This window comes from Ambystoma mexicanum, chromosome 7p (genome assembly GCF_040938575.1).
Source record: "Ambystoma mexicanum isolate Mex_15411 chromosome 7p, UKY_AmexF1_1, whole genome shotgun sequence".
Taxonomy (NCBI): Eukaryota; Metazoa; Chordata; class Amphibia; order Caudata; family Ambystomatidae; genus Ambystoma; species Ambystoma mexicanum.
In genome coordinates this window covers 500,940,929-500,960,859 of record NC_090939.1, presented here as the reverse complement: position 1 = coordinate 500,960,859, position 19,931 = coordinate 500,940,929, and the positions used below count along the sequence as shown (strand labels likewise).

Below are 19,931 nucleotides of genomic sequence, written 5' to 3'. Positions count from 1 at the left end.
GATAAACCGGGCTGCTCAACACGCTACCAACCTGTGAAGTACAGACTTGTACCAAAGGTTGGGTTCCTATTGCCAGGAGGTCAGGGTTGTCGTAGTGCACCCAAAGGGTACTGCAAACAATCTTGCCTAACAGCAGTCATGTGTTGTAGTGGAGGCAGGAAGTCCATTAAGATAGGCCCCATCACCTGCATAGGGGACACTATTCCAAGGGTAACTGAGTATGACTATTTAGGTGTCAGATTTTCGGAATCTCTGACTAGTAAGGCACATGTAACCAAACAGTATTTGAAAATGTGCCAATACTTGGGTGGGCTGGGGGGCTCACACGTTTTTCTAAATGTGCAAGGGCCAACACGTGGAATCGACAAAGTGTACACCATGCAAGCCAAGGCAGCCTCCCTTTATGGAGCAGCTCTCTGGGGGTATCAAAAGCCTGGTGACATGCAGGCCCGACATGCAGGCCAGGGAGATACGCTACTTCAAGAGCTTCTGTGACTCCCTGGTTCTTGTTCCTGTGCATCAGTGCACAGAGAATTGGTGAGGACATTCTTGGAGGATGAATGGGCAGCTGCCCCTGTCCTATTATTCCTCAGAATTTGGGGTAACTCAAATGCCTCATTGTGTCATTTCATAATAATGGCAACCTGTGGCATAAAATACCTTGGCTAAAATTTGTTAGAGAGCACATGTATAGGGTGCATTTAGCGACTGCGCCTCCCGCTACTAGGGTGTTACAACCCAGGTAGGCAAGGTCTTTTAAGGAGTAGTAACCAGGGAACTAACAGTTTTTTGATCTAATGCAGCATGGGCTTCCCAGGCTGACAGCCATCATCATCTTATCACTGGGAGTCCCACCATTCAGCCGTACCTTACTTGGGCCAGGATGGGCCATCAGAGTTTGCTCATTACAAGGGCTCGCTTTCACTGCCTGCGTTTGATGGGCAACACAGTCAATTGGGCGGGCTATCCGGACGATTCAAGCTCCTTGGCTGTGGTGCCCCTCTTGAAAATCTGGCCCATTTTATCTTGTTTTGTCCGGGATACGGAATTATTAGAGAGCGGACTATACTGCAAGTCCTGAGACGCGCCGACTTGCACCAATATAGGCCAGCATTGTTATTTTTATTGAAGGCAGAAACAAGATTATCAGCCTGGGCCTTATAACTGAAGATTGCAATGTTTCAAAAAAGGGTATTTTTGAGAAGGCCGATGCTCGCATCTTAATTTTGTTGCAATATGTGGATTCAGATTGCATTGAACACCTGTGTATTTTAATAGCATCAATGCATTGTTTTACTGTGATATGTTATATGTATGTGCTTAATTAATATTTTATTGTTCAAATTTACATTTTCAAACAAACATGCCCCTGAGGCACAGCATATGATGTAGCTTCTCCCTCTGTTCAAAGCTTCACTGATGTCGCAGCTCCAGGCAGTATGACGTCCCTAAGGGACTCCTGGCCCAATCGCCTTCATGTAATTACCCTGTGTTAGGGAGAATTCTCAGAAATGTGGTAATTCCCTTCTACCTTAGAGTCCCCCAGCTCTTTTGCTGGACTCTTGGACTTTTATCCTGGAGAGATCAAGACCCTTTTTTCACTCTCTCGTGCATTTCTCTGTGATTTGAACTCTGTTTCGTTTGGTTTTGAAGTTTGACAAACTCCATAGGCATCATCCTTTTACATTGTGACAGACAGCACCTCCAATGCAGTGACACAGCAAAGTCTTTCAGATTTCCCAAAGGTCTAAATACCTTCTCTTGGCTAAACTGCTGTTTCCAAGAGCACTGAAGTGTATTTGACTTTACTCACATTTTGTAACTTTCTAGACCCAGCACACACTATCTTACAATAGGGTGCTGGACAGGTTACTTAGTATCCCCATTGTCTGGTTTCTCATGTAACCATTTTATGTTCACCTTTCTACAATTAATAGCTGGTGGCAGTGGTTTACTTGTTACTACCATTGTGTGTGTGTTTCTACTGCGGGCTGCAATTGCAGCTGCAGTAAAGCACCCATTGGTGCCCATTTTGTCAAAATGGCCCCGGTTGTCTTTTTTCACCATTTCTTATTGAAAAGGTCCTTCTTGAGATTTACTCTGTGCGCCAAACCAGGTTTGGTCCCTTTGTTCGTTTTGTCTTTATCTACATTCACTGGAGAAGCCCGCCTCTGGCTGCAGTGTGTCTGACAGGGCAGGAAGTGAGGGAGGTGCCTGAAACTCCCTGTGCTTAATCCCCTTGGTTACAGGAATGCACCCAAGGGTGATTGGCTGGCTGTCAGCCACTCTGATGTGTGATTGACAGCTAGGCTGCAAATGAATGGCAGAAACCTGCATAAAAGGTGAGGTCTTTTGTTTGGAAGGCAGAGTGGACCACTGGACGAAGGAATCCGAAGAAGAACTTGGAAGAGACGCCTGCTGCAACTCTTCGACCGTTGGTTTGCTCGGTGAAGCCGTGCTGCAGTGCTGAAGCCTCAAATTCGCCTCAACTAAAGAAGCCCTGCAAAGGACGACTTCTCCCCTTGGGTTGGTGGGACCAATCGACCCCAAGATGAGCTCATCTGGAAATCCTCTCAGAGCTGGCTGTACTTCCATTGCTGCTGCAGGAACAGATTGCCAGGGAGAGGAACACTTGAATCGAGTGAGTGCCTTTAAGTCGGACCCGAGCTCCAGGAAAATTCTCCGAACTCCAATGAAGCAGGACTGACCAAGCCTGAGCCACCTCAACAGAGTGCTGGCCCCTAGATGCGAGGAAAGTCCAAGTGTCCGAGAACCACAGTGGTGCTAGTCACGAGAAGCTGAAATCACAAAGTGCTGCTGATCTCAAGTTTGCCCATTGCTGCCACCGACCTTCAAACCGTAGTGGAAGAGTCCCGAGACGTCCTCCCTCTTGTCCCCACGACTGAGGCCCAGGAACAACATGGTCTGCCATACTAGACCAATAACAAATTTCTTCAGACCTAAGGTACTGTAAACTAAAGGGTACCTACCTCTTGTTGTGTAGCCTTGCTAGCTCTCAGTTGACACTGTCTTGGTTGCTTTTGCAGAGTTGCTTGCTGCTTTGCCCCTCACAAGCCTCCCAGCTTGTGGCCCTACAGTGGTTTTATTTTCTACAAAGACTTCTGAAACATTGTGCAAGACGTTTTACTTACCTGCAAGAAGTGCTTCAGCTCCCCTAGACTTTGCTCAAACAACATTGGCTGTGCTGGCCCCCTGAAAGGCTCTTCTAACCTCTGACTTTGTGCTTACACTATCCCTCAACAAAAGTCCCACATTCCAAAACTTGTGTAGCTGGGAAAGGGATAATTTACTTTGCATTGGGGGTTCAAAAGTACTTACATGCTTTAGAATATTTGTTAACCATTGTCTTATTCCATAAACATTTCCTTTTGACATCAAACTCAGTATTGCTAAGAATGTCCACAGTGTCCTAGTTATTTAAGTCACCTAAAGGTGTAGGAAGTGTCTGTGTGCCATGCCAAATGGGTATCTACTGATTTATTGAAACTGAGAGTGTATATTTTTTAAGTATATTTACGTGTTACATATATTGCTCCCGTCTGAAGAAGGCTTATTCAAACTGACTGTTAAATAATTGTTTAATCAAGGAACATTGATTGTAAGGGTTTATTTGAATACTTGTCACTGTGAATCTCTGTTACAACCCTACAGCTCACATTGACCCCTCTTGAGGCAAGCCTGGCTGCTCAGTCACTCTGCCAACATGTGTAGTACATGCTCATACCAAAGGTTGGGTTAACTATTGCCAAGAGGACATGGCTGGTGCAGTCTCCCACAGGGTACTGCATACAATCTTGCCAAAAACCCTGTGTTGCGCCCCAGCTCAGGCCAAATGCTCTCCCCACTGCTGCACGTTTCAAGGCAGCCACCAGGTCCACTGCCACCCGCCCTCCATTGCAAACAGACGAGCCGGGCATGGGTATGTCTTTCCAACAGCAGGGGATTCAGCTGACTCACTGCAGGTTCACGCTAGTGTCCCCGCACCGCCACGCCAGGCCAGGCCAGGCGATCACTACGGAGAAAATCGATTTTCAGGCAGCTCACCTATTGAAGAATTATAGCCGTGGGTGTTAGGCAGAATTTCTTGTAGTACCCTCTGGGACCACCACATACAATTAGGACTACACGTGTAAGCAAAACCAACCTTTGGTATAAGTCTGTACTACACAGTTTTTGGTAGCAAGCTGAGCAGCCAGGCTTATCTCAAGAGGGAATGTGAGCAGTAAAAGAGGTTACACAGAGGTCTTACAATCACAGTGGTCCAAGTAGACACTTGTTCTCAAGGTTTCTTGCTAAAACACTTATTAATTTATTACACAATCATTTAGAAAACATTCACTAGAAGGAGGCAACTTATTTGTGATGATGTTATGTTTTGTGCTCAGAATATGTTTTATTGTATTATTCTAATATATTTGTTTTGAAAGGTTAATTAATTAACCAACCAAAATGAAACAAAAAAAAGAGGCAACTTAATATCATACAGAAATACACTTCAGTACCAGACCAATAAGTTTCTAAGTAAATTAGGCTCCCCTGAAACAGGAGCAAAATGGCATTTCAGTCACTTTAAATAGGAGGACAAAAGCACACGTTAATAGAATAGATCACAAATACTTTCTTGGGCAGTGCAAATAGTTTCAGTTCACTAGAGGACTTGATTCAGTTCAAAAGGCCTAGGCCAAAGTCAATGGGCTAGTGTCTTGGATAGGAAAGAGCAATTCTAGTAGTAAACGGTAAAGTCTCGGAAGTAGTTTGTACGAAAAAGAAACATATGTTGGGTCACAAGCTAATTAGGTCTGCAAGTTGGGAAAGTTTCACGGACTTTCACCATGAGAGGTAAATTCTCTCAATCGGGTTGGCACAGTACTTTAATATGAAGAAAAGATGCAGCTGAAGACATTGGTTCCTGGCAGTTCCTGCAGATCTCACTGTTCCTGAGCCTCAGTCATGGGGACAAAAGGGAGTACGTTGGGAGACTCCTGCACTGCGCGGGGATGGGTCAAACAAGCTGGCAAAATGTAAGATCTTTGGTTCGAGTAGCTGTAGTCAAGCACACAAGCTGGTGTCCTTCCCCCTAGTTAATCCTAACCAGCTCCGAGAATGGTATCCAGGTGACTTACGAGTTGATTGGTCCCACCAACTCAAAGGAAGTCGTCCTTGAAGGGGCTTCTCTGTCGAGATGAACTTGGCAATTTGGACTTGAAGCAGGGCTTCACCGGGCAAACCAACGGTCGAGGTGTTACAGCAGCCAGCCTCTTCCAGCTCGTCTTTGGTTCTTTCGTTCCAGTTGTCGACTCTGCTTTCCAGTCCAAGAGACTCGCCTTTTAAACAGTTTTCTCCCTTTCATTCCAGCCTAGCTGCCACTCAACAAGCGGAGTGGCTGTCCTTGGCGGACAGTCAGCCAATCACGCTAGAGTGCATTTGGGTCTCCTAGGAGACTAAGCACCGGGAGTTTTGGGCACCTCCCTCACTTCCTGCCCACCCCAGACACTCAGGCGCCACAGGCGGTCTTCAGTCCTGAAGCCCGCCAAAGGCATAGAAACAAAGGGACCAAACCGAGTTTGGCGCGCAGGACAAATACTAGAAGGACCTTTCCAAAAAGAAATGGCGCAAAAATAAGACAGGGACCTGTTTAAACAAAGGGGCTTAAGGCACCATCTTGAAAAACATGGCTCCCGCGATTTTTAGCTACCGGTGTTCGTGGTCGGGAAAAATCATGGTAGTTTGTTCTAAAAGCACTGCCACCAGCCATTTCGATAGAAAAGGGTAGCATTTGATTTCTACATGAGTTTCTAGACACAGGGGGTACTAGTTAACCCCTCCAGCACTCTATAGGAAGATAGTGTGTCCTGGGTCTAGGAATTTAAAAAGACTAGTAAAGTCAATTTAACCTTACATTCTCTGGGAAACAGTACTTTATCCCAGAGAAGGTATTTAAACATTTGGAAAGTCTAAGAAGACATCCCTGTGTCATTGCACTGAGGTTGCTGTGTAATACACATGAAAAGATGCCTATGGAGCTATCTCAAAACTCCATAATCAAAGAACACAAGAGTAAAACATTCATCAAAATACATGAAAGAGTGGGAAAAAAGGCTCACACTCTTTCCAGGTAAAGAAATCAAGTCCTCAAAATCCAGCAAAGTTGCTGTGGTCTCTAAGGTGAAGGGAATTAGCACATTTATGAGAATTCTCCCTAATAGGAACCTAAACCCCCCCAGTACTCTTTCCCTTCACAAACACTTCCACACAGATGGCCCACTGTGGGAGAAAACAGACTCACAGCCGAGCAGTGTACCTGACATGTCACGCTACTATGGTTAGGTGAAGTCAAGCAATTACTGACAATCACTCACACCGGACTTCCATTAAACTTCCCCACAACAATAAAAGGCGGAGCATGAGAGCACACTCTGAGCGTGGCAAAGCACACGAAGGAACAGAGGTTTTGATAAGGCAGTTGAACAAGGGGAGAAAGACAGCAAACCAAGAATGGAAATACCCTTGACCCTTGTAAATCCAAAAACATAAGCCAAGCAAACCAGGCTAAAGAATCCTGCATTGCATGACAGAGATACCAGAGGTCACCCTGCCTAGCTGACCAAGTCGAAGAGAAGCAGTAGCCGCTGTGATATCATCCTTGGCTCCAAGAACAAAGTAGCGCCAGAAAGATCAACACAGCCTGTGAATTGGGGAGGCCGATGCAAGACCAGTCTGTGTTGAAGTCAAGGATGCAAGTGCCAACATTATATAACGAGCGCAGAAATGAACATTATTAAACGTGTGTGATGAAAGAAGCAAGTTCAACTGAAATGCTGGTGAGTGTTTGAACTCTGAGAAGGAAAGATACGATACCAGTGACAGAGTGGTCCGGCGCCGTGTGGGTGTTCAATCAGCGGTCTCTGTAAAGGTATGCAGCGAAGAGTTAGCAGAAACACAATTAAGAACTTTGTGCGAAGGGAATCGAAGTTGTCCCGCGACGTTTAAGCAAAACCTATTGCACATTCGAAAGTCTTTTGATATCCAGAGGAAAACGTATAAAGTGAGATTGCATGGTCCGAGCCCAAACGAGGGAGACAAGTTGGGAACATTGTGGTAAAAAGGGTTCCAAGCCTGTAGGAGAGAGACCCATAATGAATATTGACCTTGTATATGTGAAAGCCCTGATAAGGAAGGAACTTTGGCATCGCAGAAAGAGATGTGAAGCGCTTTGCAGCGGACGACAGGAGCTGAAAGGGCACCGACTCTGGAGCACCTGGACCCCGGGCGCAAGACACCAGGGAAAGCCGCTGAGGAGGGAAGATGTCGGGAGAACAGGTGACGGACCCCAGGCGGAAGGAGAGCGGAGCCCACCACCGCAGGAAGAGATCGAGCGGAGAGGAGGAGGCAGGCGCAGAAGCATTGATCGGTGCCCAAAACGGACTCACCAGCACAAGCAAGTGCAGGGGTGGCAGTGAGCCAGGACACAATAGCTGCCCCACTCCCCATGGGGGAGGAAGCTGAGGGAGCACAGCTACTAGGGTAGTAGCTGGGAAAGGAACAACCACGGGTGAGGAGGGGGGAGCGCCCTGGACCAGGGCACAGCCAGGACCAGCAGAGGCCAAAAAAACAGGAATAACGCTAGGAGAAAACACTGCGTTATGTGGGAGGCCACAGTGCTCAGGCCCCCACCTCGTAGACAAGGGGAAAACCTGAAACAAGGGAAGCATACGAAAATAGCCAGATGGCTGGATACCACCATGCAGCCACGGTGAACAAAACAGAAGGGGCCATCCAGAGTCCGGCACTCTGGTCCCAAGGGCCACATCAGAGATTGTCACAGTGTGAAGGAGGCTACAACAGGAACAAGCATTGGCTGCAACCCTCTGGCACCAGTTTTGGAGGCCAGTGGGTAAACGCGCAGGAAGGGACAAAAGCATATCCTTCTGGAACATAGCAGCGGAGTGGGGCGTGAGGAGTAGAGCCACAGCAGCGCAGGAGCTCACCGGGCAACCTCAGAGGGGGAGGAACAGCGCGACCATCGGTGGCACAAGTCAGAGGTGGCACCAAGCTGACATTACAGAGGAACCCACGGAAAGGGCATCCAGGACCAACCGTCCACATATAGGGGGCGGGCACCCAGCAACAGAGGCACAGACAAGACACAGATACAAGGAGGCAAGTGGCTCAGTGGCAGCGAAACGGGGACAAGACTGGGGCCCCCACGCAAAAGAAGAGACATCCTGAATACCGACATGTCAGAAAAAACAAAAAGGGGGAAAAGGAAAGCAAACAAGCATGGAGGCATTTTCCCGGAAAGCAGAAGCGCCCCCAGGTGGAGACCCTGGAAGCCGGCAACAGCACAGACTGAGAAGAGTAAAGAGGAGGGACGGGTTTTAGAAGCCATAGTGGCACTAAAAACCTCACTGGAATTTAAGATGGATGCACTGATAGTGTACGTAGGCCTCCTGCGCCAAGAAGTGCAGAACCTGTCAGAAAGGGTGGGCACAGCAGAACAACAGTTGCAGACAAATACGTCAAATATAACTGCCACCCAGAGCCAGATGACGGAGGTGTTGGACCGAATACAAACTCTGGAACAAAGGGCTGAGGACGCAGATGGAATGGCCAGATGTAACAACGTGCGCATTGTGGGACTGCCGGAGCAAGACGGTAGGGACCCCACAGGATACATAAAGAACTTACTGTTACAGGAAGTAGGCGTGGGGAACATGTCCCAAGGATTCGTGGTGGAGAGAGCGCACAGAGACCTGACTAGGAAGCCTCGTCCAGAGGCGCCCCCGAAACCCATGATAGCAAAGATTATGAACTTTAAGGACAGAGAGAAGATCTTGGCATTTTCGAGGGAGGGGTCATAAAGAGAAATGATGCTAGAATGACAATGTACCCAGACTACACGGCACAGGTGCAAAAGAGCAGAGCACAGTTCTGGCCAACAAAGGACCACCAGGATCCGATTCATGTTGCTGTACCCGGCCAAACTGAAAGCATTACCTAACGGCAGAAAACACTTTTTTGAGACCACGACGGAGTCCCAAGAATGGATGGACCAGCAAGGGATCCCACAACTGAGAGACAGAGAAGAGCGGAACAGAAACCTCCCCCCCAGCCCCGATGATCCGGGGAGAGGTGCACAGGAAGGCAGAATGACAGTTTAATGAACCAAACCAGCAGTTGGTTAGACGCGGGGGCCCACAGCCTCGAGGATAAGCCGCCAAGCCTCACCGAAGGGTCCCTGTGTAAGAACCAAAGTTAGGATGCCAGTTTCAAGGCACTGCGCCACATCGAGTGCACCCACAGGATGGAGGGATGCACCTCGGAAGCAGTGGATCCCGAGCAGGGGGTGGGGTGGGAATGGGGAGGCTGGGCGTTTATTTATAGTAATAAGAATTGTGGGGTTAGCTAGATTAGGGGAAGGCACTGGGAGAACAAGAAACATGAAACAATCAGAACACAGCAGGGGTGGAGTGAACGAATGGAGGGAGCAGCGCTCAAATGCTGGGAGCCGGAGGAACACACAGGAGATGAGGGCCCACATGCGACGACAATGTAGGATGGATATTGGGGAAGGAAAGGAATCACACCACCGCAATGGGCCGGGGAGCAGAAGGACCAACTCGCAAGCAACGGACATGGCAAGGACTACAGCTAACGAGTCCATGGGAACGCAGGGGACTACGGATACAATGAACACAAGGGCCAGGACACACTGAACATACTCACATGGAATGTCAGGGGACTAAATGCATACGTAAAGAGGTTGAGGGTTTATGCCTGGCTGAACAGGGCAAAAGTTCATATAGCAATGCTACAGGAAAGGCACCTGACGGCAGAGAAACAAGCAAAAGTAGCAAAGAAATGGGGAGGCCAGGTGTACGGTTCAACATACTCCAACTACGCAAGGGGAGTGATGATATGGATCGCCCCGGGGACCCCGTTCCAGCTTCTGAAACAAGAAAGGGACACAGAAGGCAGAGTCCTGATCTTACAGGGAATGTTGGCGAATCGTGAGCTGTGTCTGGTGAACACATACGCCCCTAACCACGACGCAACAGAGTTTTTCAGAGGTCTCACCCCCCCGGATGGCCCCATACAGAGATGTGACAGTAATGTGGACGGGGGACTTCAACTGTACGCTGGACCCTCGGCTGGACAGGCTAGATACCAAGCACAAGAAACCAGCACCGTCGGCCAGAGCATTGCAAAGGATATTGGAGCAACTCGAGCTCGAAGACGTCTGGAGGAAGGTACATGCAGGCAGCAGGGCATACACGCACTACAGCGTCCCGCACAGGACATTTACCCAAATAGATCTGTTCACGAGCAAGGAGACACTGGGGGAAATTACAGGGGCACATATACATGCACAAACGCTGTCTGATCACGCGCCCCTAGGGGCGACATGGGCATACACATAGAGGAGAGCCCCCATACCCACATGGAGACTGAGGGCGGAAGCACTGTTAGACGGGGAGTTTCAGGACCATATCCAGAACATGATAGATGATTATTTTGCGCAAAACGAAGGGAGCATGGATAGTACAGGGATGGTCTGGGAGGCATTCAAGGTGGTGCTAAGGTGGGCGGCTATCGGGAAGGCGGGTGGCCTCAGGGGGGAGATCCTGGCTGACCTAGTGAAAACAGAAAGAGAGCTAGGGAGAGCGGAAGCACGCACAGGGGAGACGGGATCAGAGCCAGGTGATCTCGCTGCCATGTGGCAGGAATGTATGGCGGGCTGGGAGAGGCTGGAGAAACTGGATTATGGGAAATATATTCAGCGACTACACGCTGAGGGGGACAAACACAGTAGGCTCCTGGCCTGGCTCACAAAGTGGGAGGACAGGAGAGAACCGATTAACGCTATTAAAAAACGAGCAGGGAGAAGTGATCAGGACCCAGGAAAGTATACACGGTCTTCTCGATGTTCTACGAGAAACTGTACTCTCGGGTCCAGGAGGCGGAAGAGGGTTATATAGCGGATGCTCTAGCAGAAATTGCACTGCCCCGATTAACGGAGAAACAAGTTCAGCTGCTGGATGCCCCCTCACAGAGGAGGAGCTACCCGCTGTCATAGCACTATTCCCAACTGGTAAATCCCCGGGACCTGACGGATTGCCAGGCAAATTATATAAGAAGTATAAGGGCACCCTGGCCCCGAGGTTGTTGGAGACATTGGAGGAGGGGTACGAGAAAGGGAGGTTCCCGAATATTATGTCAGAATCGGTGATAGTACCGATACTAAAACCAGGGAAGTCGCCTCTGGAGTGCGGGTCCGATAGACCAATCTCCCTGATAAACCAGGACTCCAAGATCCTAGCAGCGGCCCTGGCCAATTGGCTTAAACAAGTTATACCCATGCTGGTGCACCCAGACCAAACGGGGTACGTGTCGGCAAGGAACACATTGTGAAATCTTCGCAGACTTCACCATGTTATAGAGGAGACAAATCAGGGTGAGGGGGAGGGGGACGGCACGGTTGCATATTTAGATGCCGTAAAGGCATTCAACTCTGCACTGCGATTGGCTTATGGGGGTGCTGGCTCACTTCGGGATAGGGGAAGGGTACCTGAGATGGATTAAGCTCTTATACCAAAACCCAAGGGCGAGAGTGAAAACAGACAGACATATCTCGGAAGAGTGGAGCATAGAACGGGGCACGAAGCAGGGATGCCCGCTGTCCCTGATGCTGTATATCCTAGCTCTGGAACCCTTTGCAGTCTTCCTGAGGGCAGATTACGGAGACACAGGGATAGTAATAAATGGAGGTACACCAGTTATCGATTTAAGCAGATGACATGCTACTCTATGTGCAGAATCCACAGACACACTTGCCGGACCTGCTTGAAGCTCTGGGAGGATTTGGGATCACGGGTTAATAAAGGGAAGTCCTTGCTGTTCCTACTAACAAGCTTGAAAAATGAGACCCCAGACCAATTACCGGATCTGGGCCTCACATGGACCTACACATACCTAGGAGTGGATATATACCATGACACTAAAGAGACACATATGGGCAACACAAAGGCGGCACTGGACAAAACCGGGAAGGCCATGCAGTTCTGTCGGGCACGACCCCTGGGGATGATAGGAAGGGCAGCCTTGTTAAAGATGATAGTGCTACCCCACCTCCTGTACTACTACATGAACATTCCCTATAACATTCCTGGGCCTTTTTTCAAGAAACTACACACCATGGCAAGGGAGTTCCTGTGGGATGGGGGGAGAAACAGGGTGGCGCCGACTACACTACAAAGGGACTACGAATGGGGAGGAATTAGGCTCCCGGACTTTGAGAAATATTACTTAGCTGCTCAACTCCAGTTCGTGGTACAGTTGCTGGGAGAGGACGCAACCGCAGACTCGATCCTGTTTCGACCATCACTGCAGCAATATTATCTGCGAGAGCTTCTATGGATGAATGCAGCTTCGGCCAAAGCCCTCGCCAGTGTGATCAAGCTGGGCGGGGCCCTATGGAAAAGAGCATGGAAGATCCAGGAAAATTCCATTGGCAGGACTGGTGGATGGCCGCATTGCAAGCTTGGCAAAGTTCAGAAAACAATTGGAAGACAAGGGGGTGGGCCAAATGGGCGATCTGTGGAGAGACGTACATTGGGTGGACTTTCAGACCCTGGTAGAGGAATACGGCATACACAGGGGCCAATTCATACTGTACAATAGCATGGTACAGACGATAAAGAAAAGGTGGGGGACCATACCGGAGGAGGATGAGATGGGGGAGGCGCTGGACTCATGGTACGATGTCTCTGAAGGGGGCCATACTGCATCCAGGCTCTACAAACAATTGCAGGAAATTAACAACAGAAAGGTATTACAAGTACAAGGGAAATGGGAAGAGGAGCTCCAGAGAGCCTTTACAGATGAGGAATGGCACAGAGCACTCAGATACCCAAAGAACTTGTCCAGGAACGACAGGCTCAGACAGGTGCAGCTATATCTAACCCACAGAGCATACCAGACACCGAAGAGAATGACGAGAATGGGAGGTGACCAAGTCTGGAGTTTCCCACGCTGCGCAGAGGAGTCAGCGGATATGGTACACATGTTTTGGTCATGCCTGACGGTAACAGTTCTGGGACAAGGTCAAAGAGACGGAACAGAAGGGAGGCATTCAGATGCAGGCGTAGTCGCCAACCTTCTATTTGCTAGGACTATTTCCAAGGGGAGATGAGCAGAGAACGCATGTCACAAAAATGAAGGACTTGATGACGACACTGGCAAAACGCTGCATAGCAATGGCGTTGAATACGAGCAGGGGACCTTGCCGGAGGGGTGGTGGGCGGATCTGAACAAATGGCAATAGCTGAGACAACGGTCTGGACAAGGGCGATGCAGAGGGGCGAGGACAGCAGTGGGGCAAATTACTAGCATGGAACACACTCGTCCAGGAGCTACTTGGAAGCGATGAAAGGGACAGTGAAAGTGGAAGAGGTGACCAGGCCGAGAGCTAAGGGACAAGGGAGAGCTTGAGGCAGATGAGCCATGTGAAGTCGAGGGGAGAAAAACAAAGCCTACTCGAATCAGGGCGGAAACAAAGGAAGACACCAAAAGAGGCGCATGGTGGCAAAGGCTGCCCCACCGTGAACTGAAAGGTTAAGCATAACAAGAACTCCAACGAAGTGCCAGTAGAAGAAGGGGGGAAGGTTGTTGGGTATGTAGTTAGTTGTGAGTTGTACTGTTTTGATTTGTGTAAAAAAAAAAAATGCAAATAAAAATTGTTTACAAAAAAAAAAAAAAAGGGAAGGAACTTATTTGCTTATTTGTTGCGACAGGCGCTCTGCAGTAAGAGACTGTTATTGGAAAAGCAGCTTTGGCAAAAGGCCCCGATACTTGTGGCAGAGAAGCCAGAGTGTGTGCGAAGCTCGAACGTGCAGCCTTGCTCCTTGTTGAAAACATGGGGAAGGGAAGCCAACTGCTCAACTATCCTGACGTATTATTTCTTGAACACTTCTTTTTGCATACACAATTTTCCCACGCCCTTTTTGTATTTAGAAATCAGGATTGGCAATAGGTTTATTAGTATAGGCCCTTTTATTTTGACAGACTTGACTAGGACTGTTTTTTTTTTATTTGATGGTTGTAGGTTGCTCCCATCTTTAGATTTAGGTTTAGATAGGCATTCAACCAACCCATTGAAGTTCAATAAACACCCTGGAACTGTGATCACTTGTGCCTGTCTGCACTGTTTGATACCATGCCTTTCATACATATCGCAGTGATAAGAGCTTTTAGGCCAATTCAGGGTGAGAATTCATGGAAATTGGACCGGTCATCGTGCGTATGTGGTGCCATTGTGTGAGAGTGGGGCCTACAATGAAATGACCCTTATGTAGGCTCAGAATGTCGTCCAGGCGAAATGGTCAGAACTTCCTAAGGCGTGAACTGAAGCAATACCTGTAGTTCGATGGTTCTCCAGCTAGTCGTGTCCTCAGGGTTCAGCAAACGCTTAGCACAAGATACCTGTGCAGGCCTGTAGTAGGCGCTCTACAACAGGAGAGCTAACCCGCCATTGGCCTTGGAGGCCTGGAGAATATATTTATTCATGCATGCTTTTTTGCCCCGGCAGATGAATTTCACTATTGATCTGTCTAGGTCATCGTACAGGCGTTGCCGCGGGGACATGGGGATCATAGTGGCGAGGTAGATAAGTCTCGACATAGAATTCATTTTCACAGCGTTAATCCGGCCAGTGACAGAGCACGATAGTATATGCCACCTATCAAGATCTGCTCTTCATTTTTTGCAATGTTAAGGGGTAGTTCAAGTCGACTAAGCCTGAGAGACTTACATTAATTCCAAGATATATCATGTGATCGTTCTGCAGCCTAAAAAGTGCAACCCGGCCGGGGTCCCATGGTATTTCAGATCATATCACCAATACCTCCGATTTGTCCCAGTTAACACGGTAGCCTGCGATTGGCCGATAATCTAGTAATATTGTTCGGATTCTGGAGCGTTGGAACCTGCTCATATAGAATAAGATATCATCTGAATGGTATTGTACTAAATTACCTAACCCAAAATTACCGACCTCACCAAAAGACCTAAAACACACACACCACGAAAAGTTCGAACTTTTTGTGGTGTGTGTTTAGGTCTTTTGGTGAGGCCGGTCAGAAAAGAAAAAAGCCAGGGGCTGCGAGGGTGTCCCCTGCAACACCCTGCTAACTATACTATACAGTGTACCCACAGCAGCCCGACTTAAAAAAAAAAATACAAAATAAAAGGACCCTGAGGTGCCCGTTTCTGAACACGGAAGTGAAAGGGAACCGGCGCTGCAGGGACACAGCACATCAGAATGCAAGATAAGTAGGGTGGTGGGGGTATGTTGGGGATGTGGGTGAGGGGCGGGTGTTGTAGGTGTGGGTGGGGGTGTATGTTTGAATTGTTTTGTAATGGATGTTCGCATGGGAAATGTACGAACATTTTGTGTTGCGTACATTTCAAATGCAAACATTTCCGTCGCAGGTAATTTACCCGCGGACGAATCACACAGATCCATCTGAATATAGGGAGACTATTCATCCCCCTTCTTGATCCCAGTCCATAATGTAACAAGGTGTATTTTTATTTTCCACAGTTCGATTGCAAGTGCATACAATAGGGGCAATAGGTGGCAGTCCTGTCACATGCCAGTGTGGAGTGGAACAGGTGCAGAGGAGTGACCATTGGTAGCGATAAAGGCGTGGGGTGCATTGTAGTGATGATCGATCATGCGCAGCATCTGCCCAGAGAAGACAAAGCACTGAAGCCAAGCCCTTCCTATATTTCTAACTACGGTGCTAGTCAGTCAATGTCCAAAAGGATGCAGTCTGCTGTCCAAAACTACCCTGACCCTACCACTATGAAAACTAACTTATATACAGAGAATGACTCCCTTCTGCTGAGGGTACTAATAGTACCAGTGGTATAGAATTCTTTACCAATAGGCAATTTTCTAATAGTCTCTCCCAATTTCTTGGATCAGTCTTTTTAATTCATCAGATCAGTCTGGAGTTTTCCCCTTCTCCTTGGTGTTCCCTTTTGTGAATCTTTGACAAGCTATAGATCCCTGGTTGCAATCTTTCTCTCCTGGCCAATTACAACTCGACTTGCTTTGGCCTACTTCATTCTTTATTGGGTTCAATTGTATAGTTCCTCTGAATTCTTGCTCAAAATATTCTCTATTTAGATTCTCTTCTTCTTTTACAAAGTGTCTCGTGTCTTTCCCCAGAGTATTGTGGTCCACTGTACTTTTCTCTTAATATTACTTCTCTCTTGCATCCCACCAGTTTAGGTTTATTTGCTTCAAGGTTAACTATCACATGACTTCCACGGAGACAAATCGGAAATAATGATCCTTTCTCAGCCTCCCATTATTCCTGTTCTCCCCGGTACCTTTAGTGAAGGAGAATGGCTTCGGAAACCTTGTTCCTCTGCAGCCTTCTTTCAGGCCTCAGATCGTCATTGCCTTCCTTTCATCGGCTTGTTCCTCTTTGTGGTTTCTCTCATCTCTCCGGTATTCCGAAAACAGATTGGACACCCTGCAGCTTTCTATGCATGGTGGTATCGGCGATGGTTGTAGGACCGGCTGTCCACCACAGGTCTTCTGTCTTCTCGCCACCACCATCCTCCTGCTGGTTTGTCGGCTGGGGTCGCGCTGTGGCCCCGGCGTCTCAGTATCTTCCTTCAGGCTTCTGCCCTGCTGGTTTCTCGTGCTGGGTTTGCGCTGTGACTCTGGCGTTCCAGTCCTTCGGGCTGTTTCCCCAATGGTTTCTCATGGTGGCGTTGCACGTGGCTTTCGGCATTGTCGGTTGCAAGATTGGGTGAGTTTCAAACTCGCGGATTCCCCAGTTTGTGCTTGCTTGGTCTCCTCCAGGTGTTTCCCAGGTCTGCGTCTCTCTGTGGTTCATTAAGTGCACGTAATTTAACATAATCATCTGTCTGCATTGGGTATTTGGCTTTAAAGGGACATGTTCCTTTTCTTTAAGATACTGGCATCTATTAGGAGTTGCTTCTTCCCAGTCGTGATAAAGGTTTCTGGTATTGTGTAGCATGCCATGTAGGCCACAGTGTACAAAGCTTTAGGGAGTTCCTCACGGGAATGGGAGTCCTTGTCCCTTAAGGGGGAGTCTCTGCCGGCGAGGTTCCACTTGCCTCGAACCCTAGGGAGGGTGTTGAGGAGCAGGCTCACCTCCCTATCCTCACAGGAGGGCCTCCCCATTGGGGAAAAGAGACAAATTCACTCGATTTGGCACAGTGACGTCCTAAAATCCTCCCCCCAGTGCAGATTTTAGAAATGCATCTTAACACTTCATCTCTAATGTAACACTTTCAATTGTTTGAATGTATGCAGAGATTCATGAGCGGTACAAGGAAACTCAAAATGTCAGATAGGTTGCTTAAGATTAAGTGAAGATACAAATAAATCCATATTCTACATGTACTTTAATAAAGGCGACAGTGTGATCCAATGACAAAGCATCAAAGGAGGTTACCTATTCTGTTCTACAAATACAAAGGTCACATGTTCTTTGCGGTTACATTCAAAGTGACTTTTGCAAGTAAAATGAAGGCAAACAACAAGTAATAGAGGGCAGCAGCAAATACATTTTTAAAAAGTTGTTTGTGTTTACTCACTGAGCTTCCCTTTGTTGTCCCATAACACAGGATAAGTTTGCGGTAATTGTAGACTCTGACCTCCGAAAACATATTTAAGTGGGGTGGTATATCTTTTGTGAAGGGAAGAGAAAAATAAAAATCTAGTATGCCTTTCTAACAATAACACCCACTTCAATAACCATCACAACTAATGTATTACCTGGCAAAGAGCGAGCAAATTCCAAAACACAGTCATATAACCGAGCTATGCTTTTCCAGTCATTCAGGAACATTTCTACAACCTTACGTCCGCCAACTGGTTCAGACAGAGGATTTTCATAAGTTAGGTATACATGGCGTGTTGGGCCTGCAAGATAAAGAATTTTAACAGATTATCAACATAAGGTAAAGAATGAAGATGGTAAATCTTACAAATAGGTGCAGTAAATTATTTAAAAAAAAATAAAAACATATGTAAATGCACGTTAACACTACCAAATTCCCAACTAGTAATTTACTTCCAAGTTTTTCACATCAAACTCAAGAGGCAACGTGTCAGAATCTCATACACAGAACCTCCTAAAGTTTCATCAGAGTTGTTAGAGACTGTGTAGTCTTGAGTACAAAACAAAACAGACTGATTATTCAGATTTGTGGTGCATTGAATCACAATGTTAAACCGACTTAAAAAACGTGGGGTAGGGCAATGATGATTCGGGTTTCTATTTCTTTAAATCAATTACCATCATCTGCAAACAAAAAATATCCTGATTGACAACGCAGGAAGAACTACATCCATACCCTATCTTGTGCAAACAGTGGTCATTTCATATCAAGTAAGTTCATAGTTACATTGAGAACTTTGTCAGTTTAGCAAAAATTGGCAATTTTATCTTTTGCTGTCATTTTGCAGCCCTCTTAAAGCAGAGACTGCATGGAGCAATTTTTTTCTTCTTCTTGGCAACAGATAATGTTGAATATACATTTTGAGGCTGAGACAACATACTAGGAGCGGCTCAAATCCTTTTACATAGGCACTTTTGTTATCTTTGTCCGATTAAGTGTATTAAAACTGCTGTACTTGTCAGCAACTGGCAACGTTGCGAGGACAAAATTTACAATAACCACCACCAGAACATTATTTCCTAATGGCCATTACCATACATCTCTGCTTCCTTTAATATTGTATTAATCTAGTTAAAAAAGCGCTAATCAATTTCAGACATTCAACTGATCATCTCCAATTGTCCAATCTTTGTTTTTCATTGGGCACCTATAGGCTTGGAGTCATTCAGAAACCGGAACTGCAAAAGTACAGTTATTTGACAGAAACCCATTATTCACAAACAGTTACCCCAAGTCTTGAAAAACCAGAACCGGATTAATCTTGTAGAGACATAAATATTTTAAAAAACAATAGCAAGTGTTGCTGGGTTTTGCCCTCGGGACATCCATCCTTGTTGGGAATGATCATCCAGTCCTGTGTTCAGAGTGTGCGGGTCACCCTCACAAATATAAGCAAATAGATTATCTGTATCCTTTCTCTAGCTCAACAACAGAAAACAGAAGTTGAGTCGCAAAGAACAACTCTGAAGAAAGGAAGGGTGAACCATAATACACACTGACAATATTAATTTAAATAAAAGTATGCACACACAGAGGTGTTATGAATACAGGCACAGTGTTGCAAAAGATGAGCAAAAAGTATTTTGTAGTTGACAAGTAAATAATGCAGGGTTAGAATTATTTTTAGGACCATTCTTGTTTGTGACCATACTTTTTTGGATCACAAAAGTCATGCTAGCCATTCCCTTCAGATACCATTTGTTAGGCAAGATTGAATGTAGTAACCCTGTGGGAAACTACAGCAGCCTTGTCCTTTTGGTAATAGGTAACACCTATTGTTATAGGTCTGTACTACACAAGTTGGTAGAGTGACTGAGCAGCCATACTTATCTCAAGAGGGGTAAATTTGAGCTGTAGAGATGTAACACTGAGATTCACAATTACAAGTATTCAAATAACACTTATACTCAAAGTTTTCTATTAAAAGAATTATTTAACAGTCTGTTTTTAAATCAGCCTTCTTTAGAAAGGGCAATAGGCAACAATGAAAATACACTTCATAACACTTCCTCAGATTTAAGTTAAGCAAGTAGAGGCCCTTTTGGGATGTCACACATTTCCTACACCCTAGGGTGACTTCACTAGCTAAGACACTGGGGACATTGATATATCACTTTTAACACTTAATGCAAAACTGAGGTTGTGAACAAGGAAAAGGTTAGGGAAGGAAAAAAGATTAATAC

General features: G+C 46.7%; 1 protein-coding gene across 2 annotated transcripts in view; it reads right to left on the bottom strand.

Annotated features, from left to right (window-relative positions):
- The window catches only part of MED14 (mediator complex subunit 14), a 1,766,813-nt gene that overhangs the window by 642,073 nt on the left and 1,104,809 nt on the right, over positions 1-19,931 (bottom strand). For both annotated transcript variants that reach the window (XM_069636537.1, XM_069636538.1), the window contains exons 18-19: positions 17,843-17,989; positions 17,662-17,753 (exon numbers count right to left, since the gene is read on the bottom strand). In XM_069636537.1, the coding sequence (XP_069492638.1) occupies positions 17,662-17,753; positions 17,843-17,989 (239 nt within the window). The remainder of the gene's footprint in view (positions 1-17,661; positions 17,754-17,842; positions 17,990-19,931) is intronic.